The sequence below is a fragment of the Rutidosis leptorrhynchoides genome, chromosome 11, assembly GCF_046630445.1.
Source record: "Rutidosis leptorrhynchoides isolate AG116_Rl617_1_P2 chromosome 11, CSIRO_AGI_Rlap_v1, whole genome shotgun sequence".
NCBI classification, from domain to species: domain Eukaryota; kingdom Viridiplantae; phylum Streptophyta; class Magnoliopsida; order Asterales; family Asteraceae; genus Rutidosis; species Rutidosis leptorrhynchoides.
Window position 1 is genome coordinate 266928277 of NC_092343.1, and position 20357 is coordinate 266948633.

Here is a 20357-nt window from a genome sequence, read left to right on the forward strand (position 1 = left end):
TACGATTATACAAAAGTAACGACACATCGGAATTCATCCACATTGATTAAATTTAAAATGAAAAATACACTAACAGCAGAAATAGTAGGATAATAAAATAAAATGAGGAATATAAAGTGAAAGCGAGTACCTGATGAAGCAAAAGAAATGAAAGAAATTTCACAAGGAAGATGAACATAAGTTAAATCCAAATAACAGAAACAAATATATAGAGTGAGAAAGGTGTCCATAATATATAAATAATAAATCAAGGAGCTTGAAAAGGAAATGATATTTTAATAATGATGGTAATAAATTAGCGGCAATTTGGTTACTTATACATGGTAAGTTAACAATACCGGAATATCAAAGGTAGCTAATATAGTAATATACCACGTACAAACAAGACTATATATGGAATAGAATGAATGTAAACGTATTGTCAACTAAAAATGTACACGTACGTATCAATTGTAAGTTGACAACAGTAATTAGGCGGATTAAAACAGCATATATATACTTCACATTAGTTTAACTAAAGATGTAAACGTATCAATTGAGGAACACAATGAGTGATTGAAACTATTTCAATCTCTATACATATCAGCCCCAAGAAAAAGTGACTTTTTATTTGATTTTAGATACTCCCTCCGTCCCATATTAATAGTCCGCACACAAAAAACACACAGTTTAAGAAAATATCTGTACTTTGTACTTTCTGTTTACTTTCCAGTTTTACCCTTACATTTTCTTTTTCCTTTAATCCTATCCACATATATTAAGGGCATAATAGAACTTAAGCTTCTTATTCTTTTCTATTTATGAAAATGGACTATTAATTTGGGACATCCCAAAATGGAATACTGGACTATTAATATGGGACGGAGAGAGTATCATTTAATATTGTTATTAAAAGTATTATTAGTTGATATATTTACTGTCAAATTTTCAATAATAATAAAAAGGTCATAATTGAAATTTGAATTAAATTTTATTATTATTTATAGTAAGGGATAATAATTTTGAAATAAATAAAAATAGTAAGGTGGACTGAGGGACTATATATCTATCTATCTATATCTATATTCCATATTAAAAGAAAATGTGTTTATCTGCAACGTATAGTACTTCACTATATATGCTTTTGTTATACATTCAACAGTTGCCCCCACACTAAGCGAAAGACGATCTGGGTAGATACTTTGGGTCAGATGTCTCAAATTAATTGTTTACTTCCATAAATATAAAAGAATGAGAAGATCAAGTTATATTATGCCCTTAATGTATATGTATAGGATTAAAAGAGAAAAAAGTAAACAAAAAAATACTATACTTTTATAACATTTTCTTAAACTGTGTGTTTTTTGTATGGTGACAATAAATATATGACGGAGGGAGTATGCTGTAATATGCATATGATCAATGAGTTTCCACTTACACGATGAAACGGAAAAATTTGAAGCCCATATCCTTTGTTATCGGGCGTTAATTTATATCATGACGGGTAAATTATTATTTGAAGCTCAATCAAATTGTGGCATCTCATTTTCACTTTATTTGTTTCACATAATTTTCAAACATATTTTACAAATCACTTAAACCTTTCAACTCAAATTCGAGACCCAAATTTGACATCCACCATAATACAACTATAAAATTTGGCACTCCCAAATCACAGTCAAAATCTTCTCTCTCCGTCACAAAAACATCAAGTTTGACTTCACGTCATGGTCACTCTAACCCATGGTCATACGAGTATTGGTTAAACATGTAACTTTTGCATTTATTTACACATATGGAGCAATGAGTTACTGACCAGAGAACGGGATAATTCCCACTACCGTCGATCTCATCCTCGTCAAGAAGCACGTGGTAAGTGTCTTTCTTGGTTGGACCTACCGGCGAAATTAGTCTATGTCCAAATATCACATGTGAGCAGATGTGGTCACAATCTCAAATAGACCAAGATCATATTTCGGGTCATTTCTTATACTCCGTACAAAGTTAGTTACAAACATGATAAGATCGTAATGAATATATCCATAACATTCTAATATATATATATATATATATATATATATATATATATATATATATATATATATATATATATATATATATATATATATATATATATATATATATATATTAGAATGTTATGGATATATTCATTACGATATATATATATATATATATATATATATATATATATATATATATATATATATATATATATATATATATATATATATATATATATATATATATATATATATATATATATATATATATATTAGAATGTTATGGATATATATATTAGAATGTTATGGATATATATATACACACACACATACATACATACATATATATATGTGTGTGTGTTTGTTTTTTAATGGTTAATATGTATCTTTAGACAAAATTAGGCGGGTGGTAATTTCACCAAATTACTCATATGTTTCCTATATTGTTTACTCGAATGGTCCTTGCTGTGTTCACTTGTAACGCCGATAATTCCCGTTGATAAGTACCGTTAAAATTATCCATAAATTTCTTCACCTACCAAGCACGTGAGGGTATTTTTATCAATTGATTATTTCTCTTCTATAAATTAATCATGCGCATATATGTGCGTTCGAGATTCACGCATATGATTTCGCTTACACACGATGCATAAGGTAATGTGGCGCACAAAATGTCACTTATTTTGCAACGGTTAGCCAAATTAACATGCACGCATAACGTTCGTGCGGTTGTGGGCACGCGTACATCCCTTAATAGTCGATTAAGCAATCATATAAAAATGTGGACATGATACTTTTCATAATTAATAATTAAAGCCGATCATATAAGGAGTTAGTTATAGAAGGGGTATAGTGGTTTGGTTGGTTCTAGAATCTGAGTTTGACTATAAATATGAATCCAAGGCATACGTAAACCACACAACATATAAAGTCGTTTTTATTCTGTCAGGTAAAACACATAGCACCGAATTTACACTCAACCGAATTCAAACTTGAATTTCGGAACGGTTTGAGTTTTGGTTTAAATCTGAACTAGGTTTCAGGTTCGGTTTTGCTTTTAAAAATATTTCAAAGTCAAACAAATGAAAAATAACCTGAATAAGAAAACAAAAATAAAAACGCTTTGACACCCTTAATTGCAATATTTTCGAATATACAAATCTAGCGAAACCAATAAACAAGTAAAGGTAATAATAAAAATAAACTAAAATATGGCCTCATAGTTTTAAATAAATAAATACCATCCACATTCGAATCCAATCAATTACACTATTTAACAATCCTACAAGACTTCTAACTTGGTGTAAAGCATATACACGTATGAACTCAAAACCAGTGACTTCACCTTTGTTAAATCTACAAACAAATTTTTGACATAAGCCAACAACATAACAACCTCTACTCTTGACTAAACGATATAAAATAAAATAAAATAAAATAACGAACATTTGCTTGTTCAAAAAATTAACACAATCACCTTCATTAGTAGTTCAATAATGAGTATTTTACGCGTAGAACGATCCTCCCTTTATCCACCCCAAGTTTAGCCCCAGTGACTAACCAATGTCCAGGAACATCTTGTGGGCCCGTCGACATTTCGGTCATGTCCACAATTTTTGCTAATTTCCCAGATTGGCTCGAACTATCTCCTTTATCATCTCGTGGTGGTTTTTGAAGATTAGTCGGACTATGATCCCATACAGATCGACGTATTGTACACCCTGGTACTTTGGAGAAGAGAAGTTTAAGGTGTAACACACTTCGTGCTCCAAAATCCCAGACGCCAAACTGGGCCCCAGTGACAATGTGGACCCCAGAAAGGTCTCCTATGTATGTCTCAGTGTGTTCTATCGGTGCTGTACTTACATGAGAGAAGTTTTTCCATTTAATGGGTTCGAACCAACGGCTATCTTGTTCTTCAGGACCTTGCCATTTGGGTGCACCGATGGCCATGTGTGTATCCCAATGCGGTTGGAGAATTTTGGGAAGTGAAACCAAGTGTTGTAAATGGATCGCTAGTCGGTTTTGCTTGCTACCTTCCAAGTTCAGTTTAAGTCCCGTGACGGGCTTACGTCCAACTGTCACCTGTAAGTTTCAAGGGATTCTATGAATAATGAACATAAATAATCAAAATATGTAAAATGAATTTACCACATAAACTGTATTTTTAAAGGGTGAATGGTTTGGTCTATTTAAGATTTAGGGAACCCAAATTAATAATCAAAGGGTATGTGGTACAAGTCAAGTTTGTTTACACAACAAGTGTCATCTTTCCTCACAAAAAAAGTTCTACTATCAACAATATTCATTCAGTGTCCATTATATAATAAGTGTGATCAAAACATGGTTGCAAATAGGGATGGCAATGGATGTCTGAACCATCGGATATCCACCCGATCCGATTCATTAAAATGGATATGGATGATCAAAAATGGATGAATAGAGGATATGGATATGGATGATGTGAAAAATTAATAGATCGGATATGAATGACAAGTTATCATCCATAATAATATCCACTTCACCCAAAATACACAAGGGTAAAAGGGGTAAAGGTATAAGGTTTTCCCTATTCGGGTTACCCTGGAGGGCGAGTAACACGACCACAATACTCTGATGTACGCAGCCCAACAGGATTACTCCCTGGCTGTTTCCAACCCATCCCTGGCCACCACAAAATATTCATCCTCGAGGGGAATCGAACTTGAGACCTCTTGCAAGGAACTCAGCCCCAACCACTGGACTATCTTGTGATGGTTAACCAAAATACATAAATACATGGATATTATTATAAATATGTATATGTATATACATTTACATATCTTTATACATACACTATAAATTACTGTATTAAATTGTTATCGATAATATAGATTGTGAGGATGCAAGTATGTGTGATACTAACGAATAATCTTAGAAATTACACATAACGTTAGTTAAAACGTATATTTACATGCAATTGTGTTTTTTGTATGTATTTTATTATATAACGTTATATTTATATTTGTTAAAAATACTTTGATAATTTCAGTTTAATTTATGAATATCCAACGAAACCCATTAACCCACTTAATCTGACATATGGGTATGCATGGATGCATTATATTTGAATGCATATGGGTATGGATATGGATATGAATATGAATATAGATTTGAAAATATAAATATATAAGGATATGGATATGGGCTCTCGATCCATATCCGATCCATTTGCATCTTTAGTTGCAAACGGCGTCCGATGCAGTGCATCCTCATTGGCTCAAAAAGGTCTAATCAGTCGGTAAATGTTAAAAATTCAGGTCAAAGTCCGTCAAAAGTCAACTTTTGTGTGGCCTTGTTCTAGTGTAAACAAAAATCCAAGCCTTTTAAAATTTAGCTAGAAAATAGCGACTTACATAGTATCCTTAAAAATAAATTAATAAATACACTATAAAGACAACTTAATGAGAAGAATATCCCTCAACGACGCAAAATGGGCAGGTCATGGTGGTTGTTTATCAGGTTAAAAATGATAATAATCTAAGGGATGGCTAGACCCGCAAACAGATATTCATATTCTTGGACTACCATAAAAACTTGATTGCTACAATGATAACATGTACCACGAAATAGTTTAAATTTTTTACCTAGTTAAGCAAACTTCAGTTCCTAGGTTTACTCATTTGACTAAAGGGTAAGGTACAAACCAAATTGACCCGCTTATCCATGATGTGTCGAAACTGTCACCTTTATAGATGGGGGGAGTACTTGCAAAATATAGTAAACATGAAAAAGTACCTGCTCGAGACTGATGTAAAGCTTGGGGCCCATCAAACTAAACTGAAGTGATGGACAAACCGGTTCCTTTCTTTGAATGGTACTTTGTTCTGGTGCCCAAACTCGAGAAATTTGGAATTCCAAAAAATATTGTAAATCCTCAATCGGTGGCTTGTCTGCAAAATAGAGAGAGGAAGAAATTATTAACCATACATGCCCACCCTATATATAAGCTAGAGTATATATTTTTTCATGTTATTTTGGTTTTATTTATAATAATTATTATTTTTTTAAACCACATTTGCTGATTTAAAGAGTGAAAATAAAAAATATTTATAAAAAAAGGTCTTACATTCCAAGTATAAGTCAATGGCTTTAGTCAAGTGCTTTAAACCAGGTACACCATCATCAAGCAATGAAACAATGGGAGTAAACGTCATATTGATCACATCCGGTGCCGTTTCTACCGTCTCTGCCCATTTTGCATGACTTTGCTCAAGATCATCCCCTCCTCTTCTTCTAAATATAACCGTTACATCCTACACACAAAACAAATCAACAATTTAAGCTCATCGTACTATGAGTGAATTTTTTTTTTTTTGTTTTTTTAAAGATAATATTAATAATGTATAATGTAAAATAAGGAACTAAACTAACCTTGTCCTTGTACTTTAAGGGGCCCGAACTTGATTGATTTTTGAGATCAGCAAATCTGTGTTCACCAATGTCTTTTACGTAATTATCGATGTCAGCTACAGACAAAGGAGACGAGTGATGTTGCTTTATATAAACAACGTCCCTCCCTCCAACTGTTGCAGACGTCACAATATGGGTCCCATAATTTTCAATAAAGCTGCATAACAAACAGATGATTCCAAGTTAAAAAAAAAAATGTATATCTAATGGACTAATGCAAAAATCAATCTGTTATCATAATGACATCACCTGTTTATGACTAATGACATCAGCTATTTATGGCCTGCTACGCAACTATAGATTAATAAAGTTATCACGAAATGAAAATATGGTGTAAAAATACTACCTTGCTAAAGAAGCAGGATCCCATGAGTACGGAACAGCACGTTTGACTTGTTGAAGCAAAACCAAATCTGAAATATCTAACCGAACTTCAAATAACGGAACAACGTGTCCAATCATTGCAAGGGATTTTGTTGATGCTGCATCTATTTGTCTTGATCCAGTAAAATTAAACATTGAATTAAAGCTTCCAAGAGGAACATCCCAACTCAGATTCGATTTCTTATTGAAGTATATTGCCATCTGATATTAAATAATTAAAACACTAATTATTACTCGTATCATTTAATACGAATTGACGAATTTTTCTTATTAAAGGACTTGTAATAATTAATAATAATACTAATAATAATATGATATCACATGGATATTGAATCAGGATATTTAAACACTTCAGAGTTCAGAAAGATACTACAAGCAGTTATAAGTTTTTTCGGTAATATTAATCGGTCAACGCCTGTCTACGAGTCAAAGCCGGTTGTTGGTACTATTTTTCATATAGCGGGTGTAAGGTACCATTACAGAACAATAACAGCCTAGCGTTGAGCGATTGGATGCCGATTGATGTTTTCCTAGGGGATACACGCATAAAGGCATCGTTTTTATACAGTAGAATGGATCAAAAAGCATGAAAGATGGCAATCTTTGGTATTTGCCGTCCAACGCTCAACAGGCCGCCCAGCGTCATGCGTGAACCCTGCCGGCAGCTTCTATGCTTAAGCCCTTTTACTAGGCGCGTGGGCGGCAAACAGCCATGTCAGCCACGCCAAAGTCGGTTCCGGATATTTCGCATAACATAATTAATCAGCGTTTGACACGTGTTTCCCGACAATTCGGACATTCTATGCCTATAAATAGACCCCCTGGATCACCACATTTCACATCTAATCTAAACTTCAGTCAGAGAGAAGTACACTTTATCTCTCACACAGTTCTTTCTCACTCTAAAACATTAACCACTTAGCAACATAACGCTAGACAGATCAATTACAGATTGATCCAAAGAAGAGTCCGATTTACTTGGTCCAAGTCAAAGTTGGTCAGCATTTCAGATTGAACATTTATGATTATGTTTCTAGACAATTATGTTCAACGTTGCAAAAAATACCAATCATGGAGTAATCAGTCAGGAACCTTAGACAAATCAGGGGGTTAATCGGATGTTGACTAAGTTTGGCTTTGACCAATTATGCAAGACCCGTGTATTTTATTGTAAATGTGTGTAAATAATCGTACGTGTTGCGGGGTTTTGTTCTAGGTAATTAAATTACAAAAATAGCTAGAAATGGAAGGTGGCGCGCCGCGCAGCCTGGGGGCGCGCCGCGCAAAAACGGGCAGTCAGCTCCCTTTGTTTTATTTAATTAAAAACGAGGGCATTTTGGTAAAAACACTTGGAGGCCGAATTTAATGACTAGATCAGTTGTTGGGGAGCTCATTTACTCCCTTTACACCAACCTTATCACTCCCAATTTATTTTAGAGAGAGAGTTTGAATCTAGAGTGAGAAAGCTCAATTTAAAGGAGAAGGAGCTTGATTTGGAGCTAGGTGCAAGCACTAAAGTTGTTCATCTCATCATTTGCTACGTTTTGATAGTTGTGGTATGTCCTAACTTTAATTTCTTACTTTGATTTTGTGTATGGGTTAGGGTTTGTGTAGAAGATGAACCCTAAGACACATTTGTTGGTAAATTGGGTGTTCTTGAGTAAATTGGGTCATGTAGACTCAATGTTTGGTTAGCTAGGGTTTTAAAAGTGATAATTGTTGTTAATGAACCCTAATTGGCTAATAAATTGCTAGAACACTTTAATGATGTGTAAATGGGTGTTATTTGGGTGTGGATGACCCAAATGGGTGTATTGACTTTTAAGTGTCCAAATGGGTCAAGATGACCTAGTAATGGTGAGTATTGTGAGTTTGGGCCAAGTGATTGATTTATTGTATGCTTGTGGAATAGGTACGTTACCTTGAAGTTCAAGCTTGGTCTATTAATCACCGAAGGCGTAAGGTGAGTGGAATAATTATGCGTTCATGTATATGGCGTGTTTATTTGCAAATGTTATGGTATGAACCACGTGCCGGTAGTGCCATAACATGTATGTGATGTGTATTATGAGTGTGAACCACGTGCCGGTAGCACTATAAAATGAGGCGTGAACCACGTGCCGGTAGCGTCAAAGTGTGAACCATGTGCCGGTAGCACTATAAAAGAGTGAGACTCAAATGCGTATGGTGTGAACCACGTGCCGGTAGCACCATAGCGTTATGGTTAACCATATTGTGTTGTGATTGTTTAGCATATTATATATATTGTGATAAGTTTATGCTAATGCGGTTTTGGGATGATGTACGACTTGTTAGTAATTACGAGTATGATGATATACTAATTGTGTTACAAGTTCGCATGAGGTATTTGGTGTTGGTGTTTGCAAATAGATGTGTTATATATATGTATGCATAATAATTGCATTCACTAAGCTTTGCTTACCCTCTCGTTGTTTACCCTTTTTATAGGTTCGATGGTGGATAAGGGTAAGGGCATTACCTTGGACTAGAGATCCCGCTTTATTGTAGGGGAAGCTTTTGGATGTGTTGACTTTTGGGAGTTTGACCGAGACGTGGGTAGTTTAATCCCAAACGCCATGCTCCTAGTGTAGTTTGGTACTTAAACTTTTGGTGGTCGAAACTCAGAAATTGTATTAAACTTGTATTTTGGGTCGTGTGGGCCCCGCTTGTAAAACATCACTTTTATGTTTGAATCGTGTTAGTTTTACATATTTGAATGTGTGGTTAAAAGCGTTTCGTCTAAAAATGTCGGGAACTAGTCGATCTTTTTGGCATTTAAAGACTTTTGGGACAGACCACTTCGGCGCGCCGCGCGGCCTTCCTGGCGCGCCGCGCCAGTTGCTGGACAGTTAAAAAAAAATTTATTTTGTATTTTCACGTGGTTTGTTCGCGGGTTGGTTTGGGATGTTACAAGTGGTATCAGAGCATGGTCTAAGGGATTTAGGTGACTTGAGATAGGTGCCTAGACTTAGACTTTATTGTGTGTGCGCTTTATGCGGGACTTGTAGGACTTTGGGTCTAATCGGGATGTGTTAGTGCTTGGGTTTATGTGAACTAACCTCGTGCTAATGGTTTTGTATTGTGTTTAGCAATCATCAAGCAAGACGGACGTTGTACTAGCGAGTTAATGCGACGTGCTCGCGTAACAATGATTAGCTACCGTTGTTACGGGTGCAAATCGTGTCGAACGAGTAATGTACGACGATTGTCAAGTAGGATGGAGTAGTGTGGTGTACATGTATATACTTACGTGTTATGTCTTTTCGTTACATGGTTTAACCTATTCCGTTTTATAGAATGAAGACGAGAAACGGTCCCGAACATGATAACGGAAGTACGAGCGAGGACGCCGGGTTTTCGGCTAAGGTTGAGGCCGTTTTCAAAAGGTTAAAAGCGGATTTTCTTACGGACGTCCGAAAGGTCTTCCAAGATTCGGTCGATGGGCAAGTGACCGATTTGATAAATGAACGAATGAAGGCCACTATCGAAGAGGCCCTTGATGCTAGAAACATTCATCCTCGCGGTGAAGGAGGTGAAGGAAGGCGGGACTTCCACTACAAAAACTTCAAGGATACTCAACCTCCGATGTTTAATGGGGTGATGGATCCATTGAAAAGCACTTGTTGGATTTCCGATATCGAGGGAGCTTTCCGTACCGCGGAATGTCCTCCCGAGAAGAAGACGAGGTATGGGTCTAGCATGTTACGTGAAGAAGGCAAGTTGTGGTGGGACGATAAAATCAATTTATATGGTGAGGAACAATGCATGAGCTTGACATGAGAGGAGTTTAAGAAGGAATTCTTCCAAGAATACCGAACTTCTTCCGACCTTGATAGAATTCGGGACGAGTTGCATCATTTGCAACAAGGTTCAATGGACTTGGTTACTCTCAAGTCTACCTTTTTGGCAAAGACTCGTTATTGCCCGGAATATGTTGGTGACGATCACAAGCTAATGAAAGATTTTTACCGTACCTTGAACGACGAGTTAAAGGGTAAGATTAGCCGGGGAATGGCTAAGACTTTTGAAGAGCTATTCGAGTTGGCTCGGGGTTTTGAACCGGAGGTTCCGAGGAAGAGTGATTTCACTTTTTCGAAGAGAAAGTTTGAAGGTTCGAGCTATTCGAACTTTTCAAATAAAAAGAACAAGAAAGGCTCCGAAAGCGTTAATAGTGTGAAGAAGGGTGCTCCCGGGGGTTTCGGGCCCACGTGTTTTAATTGTAAACAAAGGGGACACATGGCCCGTGATTGTACCAATGGCCCGAACAAATTTACTTGCTATAATTGTGGTAAGGAAGGGCACAAGAAGACGGAGTGTCCCGATTTGAATAATGATAATGTTAAGCGGTTAGAGAAAGCGGCGGGTACGGCTAGGGGTCGCAACTACTTGATGACGAATGATGAAGCTAAGCAATCCAACGAAGTTGTCTCAGGTACTTTTATGGTTAACTCTAATCCGGCAAGAATTCTTTTTGATAGCGGTGCAAATTTGTCGGTTGTGTCTCCTAGATTTGTGCCTAAACTTGATAGACCGTTAGCTAAGTTAAGTCGTCCGGTAGAAGTCGAAATAGCGGACGGCAAGACGGTGCTAGTGGTTGATGTGTGTGAAAATTGTGATGTTGTTTTCGGTGCCGAAACCTTTAAAATTAATCTCATCCCAATGACCTTGGGCGATTTTGATATTGTCGTTGGAATGGATTGGCTCGATCGTTATAGAGCCGATATCGCATGCCATGATAAGTTTATTCGTGTGAAGACCCCAAGTGGGGGAGAGCTGATTATTCATGGTGATAAGCGAAGGAGACCGGTGCCGATATGCACTTTTGCACGGGCACGTCGTCTCGTTGTTACCGATGGCATGGCTTTCCTTGCTCATGTTGTTGATACTCGTAATGAGCCACCACCCATTCATGAAATTCCGGTGGTTAGTGAATTTAAAGACGTTTTTCCGGATGAATTACCGGGTGTTCCGGCGGAAAGACAAGTTGAATTTCGCATTGAGTTGGTTCCGGGGGCTACCCCATTGCTAAAACTCCTTACCGTTTAGCGCCGACGGAAATGCAAGAGTTGTTAAATCAAACCCAAGAGTTGCTTGAGAAGGGTTTTATCCGACCGAGTGCTTCGCCATGGGGTGCTCCGGTGTTATTTGTGAAGAAGAAAGATGGTAGTATGCGTATGTGCATTGATTACCGTGAGTTGAATAAAGTGACGATCAAGAATCGTTATCCGTTACCTAGAATTGACGATATCAACTTCAAGGTGCAACGTATTTCTCTAAAATCGACCTACGGTCCGGCTATCACCAAATGCGGGTCCGTGAAGAAGACATTGAGAAAACGGCTTTCCGAACGCGTTATGGGCATTTTGAGTTTGTGGTGATGCCTTTTGGTCTTACGAATGCACCGGCAGCATTCATGGATCTTATGAACCGAGTGTGCCAACCTATGTTGGACAAGTCGGTAATTGTGTTCATTGACGACATACTAGTCTACTCGAAAAGTATGAACGAACATGAACGTCATTTGCGTGAAGTGTTGAAGACGTTACGAAAGGAGAAATTGTATGCAAAGTTCTCCAAATGTGAATTTTGGCTAAGGGAGGTCCAATTCCTTGGTCATATTGTGAACAAAAACGGTATTCAAGTAGATCCGGGGAAGATCGAGACGGTAAAGAGTTGGGGACGACCGACTACACCTACGGAAATCCGGAGTTTTCTCGGATTGGCCGGTTATTATCGTCGGTTCATCCAAGATTTTTCTAAGATTGCTTCTCCATTGACGAAATTGACGAGAAAGAATGCTTAAGTTTAATTGGGAGAATGAGCAAGAAATTGCTTTTCAATTGTTGAAAGAGAAATTGTGTCAAGCTCCGGTGTTAGTGTTGCCGGAAGGTGTTGAAGATATGGTGGTTTATTGTGATGCTTCCCTAAATGGGCTCGGGTGTGTTCTTATGCAAAGGGGTAAAGTCATCGCTTATGCTTCTCGACAATTAAAGGAACACGAAACGAGATATCCGACTCATGATCTTGAGTTGGCGGCGGTGGTGCATGCGTTGAAAATTTGGCGCCACTACTTGTACGGTGTCAAATGTACGATTTATTCGGATCACAAGAATTTGAAACATCTTTTCACTCAAAGAGATTTGAATTATCGTCAACGTAGATGGATGGATGGATGTGGTGAAAGACTACGATTGTGAAATACTTTATCATCCGGGTAAGGCGAATGTTGTCGCGGATGCGTTGAGTCGAAAGAGTCAACATCCGGCGATACGAGTAGGATCGTTACGTTTGATTATTACTAATGATTTTCTTGTGAAGCTTGGTGAGATTCAAATAGAGGCTTACGTTCACAACAAGCATACGGAGCGAATCGTGGGCCAATCGGAGTTTATTACTATGGGTTCGCGTGGGTTGTTGTCTTTTCAAGGAAGGGTGTGGGTGCTTAAGATGGGTGATTACCGACAGGTGCTACTTGATGAAGCACATAGGTCAAAATATTCCATTCACCCGGGCGCGACGAAAATGTATCTTGACTTGAAGAAAGATTATTGGTGGCCGGGCATGAAGCGTGATGTTGTAAAATATGTTGAACAATGTGTTACTTGTTTGCAAGTGAAGGCCGAGCACCAAAAGCCGTATGGTAAATTGCAACCGTTAGAAATTCCGAAATGGAAATGGGAGCACATTACCATGGATTTCATAACAAAGTTACCTAAGACGCCGAGAACCCAATTTGATACGATTTGGGTGATAGTTGACCGGTTGACGAAAAGTGCTTTGTTCCTTCCCATTAAAGAAGCAATATCGTCGGAGGCCTTGGCTAAGTTGTTTATCAAGGAAGTGGTCTCGCGACATGGGGTTCCTATATCTATTATTTCGGATCGAGATACCCGTTTCACATCTCGATTTTGGGAAAAGTTTCATGAAGATATGGGTACGCAATTAAAGTTGAGCACGGCGTATCATCCTCAAACGGACGGTCAAACCGAACGTACGAATCAAACTTTGGAAGATATGTTACGAGCGTGCATTATTGACTTCGGTGGTAGTTGGGATGAGCATTTGCCTTTGGTGGAATTCTCGTACAATAATAGTTATCATACTAGTATCGGGGTGCCACCTTATGAGATGCTTTATGGGCGAAGGTGTCGAACTCCCATTTGTTGGGGAGAAGTGGGTCAAAGAGAAATCGGGAGTACCGATTTGATTTTGGAGACGAATAACAAGATTGATATTATTCGGGAACATTTGAAAAAGGCTCAAGATAGACAAAAGTCGTATGCCGATAAACGTAGACGAACGATCGAATTTCAAGAAGGCGACATGGTAATGCTTAAGGTTTCGCCATGGAAGGGTATTATTCAATTTCGAAAACGGGGAAAGTTAGCTCCTCGATTTATTGGGCCGTTCAAAGTTTCAGCTCGTGTTGGTGAAGTTGCATATCGATTGGAATTACCCGAAGAGCTTGCGGGGATCCATAACACGTTTCATGTTTCCCATCTCCGTAAGTGTCTTGCGGATGATTCTTCATGGATGCCATTAGAGGAAATCGAGCTAAACAATAAGTTGGAATATGTTGAAGAGCCGATTGCTATACTTGATGAGAAAGTGAAATTGTTGAGAAACAAAGAAGTGAGAATTTTTAAGGTTCAATGGCGTCGGAGTAAAGGTTCCGAGTTTACTTGGGAGCCCGAAGAATTTGTGTTGGTTTATCTTCCCTCTTGTCATGCGGCTTGAATTGCGAGGACGCAATCCGAATAAGTGGGGGAGAGTTGTAAGACCCGTGTATTTTATTGTAAATGTGTGTAAATAATCGTACGTGTTGCGGGGTTTTGTTCTAGGTAATTAAATTACAAAAATAGCTGGAAATGGAAGGTGGCGCGCCGCGCGGCCTGGGGGCGCGCCGCGCAAAAACGGGCAGTCAGCTCCCTTTGTTTTATTTAATTAAAAACGAGGGCATTTTGGTAAAAACACTTGGAGGCCGAATTTAATGCCTAGATCAGTTGTTGGGGAGCTCATTTACTCCCTTTACACCAACCTTATCACTCCCAATTTATTTTAGAGAGAGAGTTTGAATCTAGAGTGAGAAAGCTCAATTTAAAGGAGAAGGAGCTTGATTTGGAGCTAGGTGCAAGCACTAAAGTTGTTCATATCATCATTTGCTACGTTTTGATAGTTGTGGTATGTCCTAACTTTAATTTCTTACTTTGATTTTGTGTATGGGTTAGGGTTTGTGTAGAAGATGAACCCTAAGACCCATTTGTTGGTAAATTGGGTGTTCTTAAGTAAATTGGGTCATGTAGACTCAATGTTTGGTTAGCTAGGGTTTTAAAAGTGATAATTGTTGTTAATGAACCCTAATTGGCTAATAAATTGCTAGAACACTTTAATGATGTGTAAATGGGTGTTATTTGGGTGTGGATGACCCAAATGGGTGTATTGACTTTTAAGTGTCCAAATGAGTCAAGATGACCTAGTAATGGTGAGTATTGTGAGTTTGGGCCAAGTGATTGATTTATTGTATGCTTGTGGAATAGGTACGTTACCTTGAAGTTCAAGCTTGGTCTATTAATCACCGAAGGCGTAAGGTGAGTGGAATAATTATGCGTTCATGTATATAGCGTGTTTATTTGTAAATGTTATGGTATGAACCACGTGCCGGTAGTGCCATAACATGTATGTGATGTGTATTATGAGTGTGAACCACGTGCCGGTAGCACTATAAAATGAGGCGTGAACCACGTGCCGGTAGCGTCAAAGTGTGAACCATGTGCCGGTAGCACTATAAAAGAGTGAGACTCAAATGCGTATGGTGTGAACCACGTGCCGGTAGCACCATAGCGTTATGGTTAACCATATTGTGTTGTGATTGTTTAGCATATTATATATATTGTGATAAGTTTATGCTAATGCGGTTTTGGGATGATGTACGACTTGTTAGTAATTACGAGTATGATGATATACTAATTGTGTTACAAGTTCGCATGAGGTATTTGGTGTTGGTGTTTGCAAATAGATGTGTTATATATATGTATGCATAATAATTGCATTCACTAAGCTTTGCTTACTCTCTCGTTGTTTACCCTTTTTATAGGTTCGATGGTGGATAAGGGTAAGGGCATTACCTTGGACTAGAGATCCCGCTTTATTGTAGGGGAAGCTTTTGGATGTGTTGACTTTTGGGAGTTTGACCGAGACGTGGGTAGTTTAATCCCAAACGCCATGCTCCTAGTGTAGTTTGGTACTTAAACTTTTGGTGGTCGAAACTCAGAAATTGTATTAAACTTGTATTTTGGGTCGTGTGGGCCCCGCTTGTAAAACATCACTTTTATGTTTGAATCGTGTTAGTTTTACATATTTGAATGTGTGGTTAAAAGCGTTTCGTCTAAAAATGTCGGGAACTAGTCGATCTTTTTCGCATTTAAAGACTTTTGGGACAGACCACTTAGGCGAGCCGCGCGGCCTTCCTGGCGCGCCGCGCCAGTTGCTGGACAGTTAAATTTTTTTTTATTTTGTATTTTCACGTGGTTTGTTCGCGGGTTGGTTTGGGATGTTACAAATTAATACCTACTTTAACCGATTAATGTTGACCGAGTTATTGTATATTGACCGATTGATCCCGATTAGTCTCCATTAACCGAGGATTGACCGGCGTTGGCCAATTTTTATTAATCGTCTCGGACCTCTCTAAAAACCGAGTAAATCTCGAGTTTTACAATACCGATTGATTAAAAGTTTATATTTGTGAAGTTGTGATGTGGTTCAGCGGTTGGTGGCCTGCTTCCTTTAGGGGCTTCCTTTAGGGGAGGTCAGGAGTTCGACCCCCGTTGGCTACATATTAACCCACAATTTCACATCCCTGCCATGAAGTTCCACCCATGGCACCTTTCCCACATCGCGTTTGTTGGTTGGGGGGGGGGGGGGGGGGGGGTGGGGTAAAGGGGAGGGGGGTTTTACCGTCCATGCCCCGTATGGGATTGGTGAGGGTTTCCTCCTGGGCACGCAGTTAGGGGGCGGGGTATAACTGTGTAGGAGATGAACGCGTGGGTGGTTAAGTCCTCCCTAGGTGATCCTAACAGCTGTCCAAAAAAAAAAAAATTATATTTGTTTTTGATCATGGTTTTCTTATATACTTAAACATACAACATATAATTAATATAATTTTGAATTATAGTATATTAAAATGTATAAAAAGCCCAATCCGATCAATCTCGTCCGATTAATTCCAACAAGCTCCCGCCAATTAATCCCCGATCAGATTTTTACAATCGTAACAACCAAATGAATCTGATTGGGCGGTAATATTAAGAATACATATATCATAACTACCCGAGATCGTAACTGGTTGACACTATTTCTTAGTGTTTCAATAGAAATTAACTAGATGTGGAGCCCTCGCTTCGCGCCGGGGACTCCGTTTTGAATGCGAGTTAAAAAAAAAGTCTTGATCTATTTTGTAAAAAAGAATTTTTTTCGACATCTAACATTGAAGGGTTGTTCCTTTTGTGAAAGTTGTCTCTTTTAGCGTTCGGGTTTTATTTAAAAAAAAGTTAGTAAAGTGGGGGTTCGATTTGTATTTTAATAAAAGTTAGGGGGTTAAGTTTGTGAAATTAAAAAAAAATATACGTATAAAGTGGGAGTTCGATTTCTATTTTAATAAAAGTTAGGGGGTTAAGTTTGTGAAAATTGAGTATTAGTAAAAAAAAAGGTAGTAAAGTGGGGGTTCGATTTGTATTTTAATAAAAGTTAGGGGGTTAAGTTTGTGAAATTTGGGAAAAAATATACGTATAAAGTGGGGGTGCGATTTGTATTTTAATAAGAGTGTAAAGTGAGGTGCGATTTGTATTTTAATAAAAGTTGGAGGGTTAAGTTTGCGAAAAGTGGAAAAATGAATAGTACTATTCATTTGGCCTTTGCCTTTTAGATATAGGTATATAATACCATACTAAGCTTTCCATAAGCATAATTCTTATATTTTATTATGATATTTCCATATGTGTAATTTGATTTATTTATATTCAATGAGACTATTGACCTTCGGGTTCTTGACAATTGTGAATACAAAAAAGGTGTATGACGTGAAATATCCGGTCCTATAATAGAACTACCCAAACCATGGGAGAACACTTATGATTCGGATTACATAAAAAGGTGTATGACGTGATATATTATTACGAAACTTCATTTATGAATTACACCGCTATACTTAATTACTACTCTGTATTTAATATGCTTCCTTTAATTACTATACAAAATACAAATTGACTAGAAACGATCAAGCTCTTTATACCCCTTAGTCCTTACTACTCGTGCTTTCTCAAGAATACACCAATAAAGGAGCTAAGATTTATATATCTAAGAATTTTCGTTGTATACTAATTATTATTTTATAAAATCACAATTTTATATGTAAGTAGCTAAGATTGTGCAACACAATTGAAGAAGAGGTTGACAAACAAGACCAGATTCAGGAAGACGAAACTTAGCAATGCTAGAAGTAGACACATAAGCGTGCAAGAGATTTAAGTTAAAACTCACATAAATTACACTAATCAGCCAAAAACGACAGTCAAATAGAGTAAAGTTCCTTGACGAAAAAAAGAACTCCATATCCATATAGGATGTACAATTACGAAGGAAACTTAAACTTACATCACGATGAAAATGAAGAACAAGAGTTATCTTGCAAGTTGCAACACAACATGAAGCAAATGTATGTATTTTATTACCCTTTGAAAACGCGTTGTTTAGGAATTTATAATAGTGATGCAAAATTGATGCTTGTGTAGTGACAAAAAGAATCCTATAAATAGGTTAATGGCATTAATCTTTTATACGAAACGATCACGTACTCGATCACGTACTCAATACACACATAAAAACAACTTGTCTGCAACAGCACTCAATCTAATAATAACAGTAACTCCAATGGTAAAAAAAAAGGGTATCATATCTAAATTTCTCCATTGTTGCAAATTCCTAGTAAAAGGTCAACTAGGGTTGGTGTTACAAGTATATGATGAAAAGTTTTCACCTTTTTAGCCCTAAATCACATAATTGGTGACTTAAGAGTAACTAAATTCCAATCATACACAAAAAGAATCCTAAATTTCAAGAACCTGTAACATACCCAGATACTAAATTCAATCAAAAATTCAAAAAGCAGAAAGAAAAAAGGAAAATTGACCTCATTGAAGGTGGAAACAGGGGTAGCTTCAGTGATCCTTTGACCTTTAGAAAAGTCAACATCAACAGAAACATCAGGAATTGTGACTTGTGAATTTGAGAGTGTAAAAACAAGATCTTTGGTATGTTGATGATCCAATTGAATCAAATGAGACCCAGGTGCACCTTTACAATACAAAAGCCTGATGTCAGATGTAACATCAAATCCTCTACCAAGTGCTTGAATTGAATTCTTTAATGTTGTCATTAAAGCATTGTTTTTAGATGGGTCTTCCATGGATGATGAAAATTGATTTCAATTTCAATTAAATAAAAAAAGGGGTGTTGTTTGAATTGAATTGAAGAAATTGAAGTATCAGAATCAAAATAAAAAATGAACAAAAACAGAATAAAGGAAATGAAAGCAGTGTTTGTTTGAATAATTGTGTATGTGAGTTGGATTTTGACTGTATTATGATTTTTGTTGAATTGAATTTGGTGACGATGGTTTCGGTGGGTATATAGCCTTTGACTTTTGACTTTTAAAATAAATATAATAAAATAATAAATATGTTATTCAAACGCGTTTTCTATTCATGTCATCAAGCGACCTACCAAAAATGTGCTCAAAACGAAATCAAGCTATTCAAACAACAATCCTAACAAACGCCCTACATCACAAAGTGTTTGACGATCCATGAATGTTTATAATTACAAAAATTCTCTTGATCACGCGTGATGGTCATTGCGTGGTGTGTGTGTCTGAACATTTATCCCAATCATTTGAATTTACTCGTACAACGCACTAAAATTTAAGCAACACGTAGAGCCCATGTTGATCCAATTAAATGGTGCTCAGGAGTCATGTATCTTTTTGAACGCACAACGCAACAAAAATACACAAACACGCACCAAATGTGTGTTCCAACGATTCTTCATTTTTTATGCTTGTTATTTACTCGATTAGTAAGAACTTCGATCTAGAAGCCCATTTACATACTATACTACGCACGAACACACAGACGAACCCACGAACGCTCCAAAGTTGGCACTACTCAAAGTTGGATCTCACACCATACCACTCAAGCTGTGATGACCCGAAAATTTCTGACCAAATTTAAACTTAGTCTTTGTATGATTAACATTTCCGACACGATAAGCAAAGTCTGTAAAACTGAATCTCGAAATTTTTGAACTACTTTTATATATTTAAATACCCTTCGGTTGTTTTCGACGATTCGCGAACAATTATATGTAAATAGATACATATATACTATAACTTGAAAAGGTAACAATGTATTAATTATTTGATACCGTACATTAAACTTATTGGTT

General features: G+C 37.1%; 1 protein-coding gene across 1 annotated transcript; it reads right to left on the reverse strand.

Annotated features, from left to right (window-relative positions):
- Positions 1–3230: 3230 nt before the first annotated feature.
- LOC139876751 (MACPF domain-containing protein CAD1) lies at positions 3231–19483 on the reverse strand. Its single transcript, XM_071864128.1, has 6 exons — positions 19045–19483; positions 6799–7037; positions 6414–6609; positions 6109–6295; positions 5778–5932; positions 3231–4085 (listed from the first exon to the last, which is right to left on the reverse strand). The coding sequence occupies exons 1-6, from the start codon at positions 19318–19320 to the stop codon at positions 3483–3485; spliced, it is 1656 nt and encodes a 551-aa protein (XP_071720229.1). The 5' UTR covers positions 19321–19483; the 3' UTR covers positions 3231–3482.
- Between the last annotated feature and the right edge of the window lie 874 nt (positions 19484–20357).

Coding starts and splice junctions, on each gene's coding strand:
- LOC139876751 (XM_071864128.1), bottom strand. CDS start 19,320: ATGGAAGACCCATCTAAAAACAATGCTTTAATGACAACATTAAAGAAT. Junction 5,933..6,108: donor CATTGACTTATACTTGGAAT/GTAAGACCTTTT, acceptor TCTATTTTGCAG/ACAAGCCACCGATTGAGGAT. Junction 4,086..5,777: donor TTTACATCAGTCTCGAGCAG/GTACTTTTTCAT, acceptor TGAAACTTACAG/GTGACAGTTGGACGTAAGCC.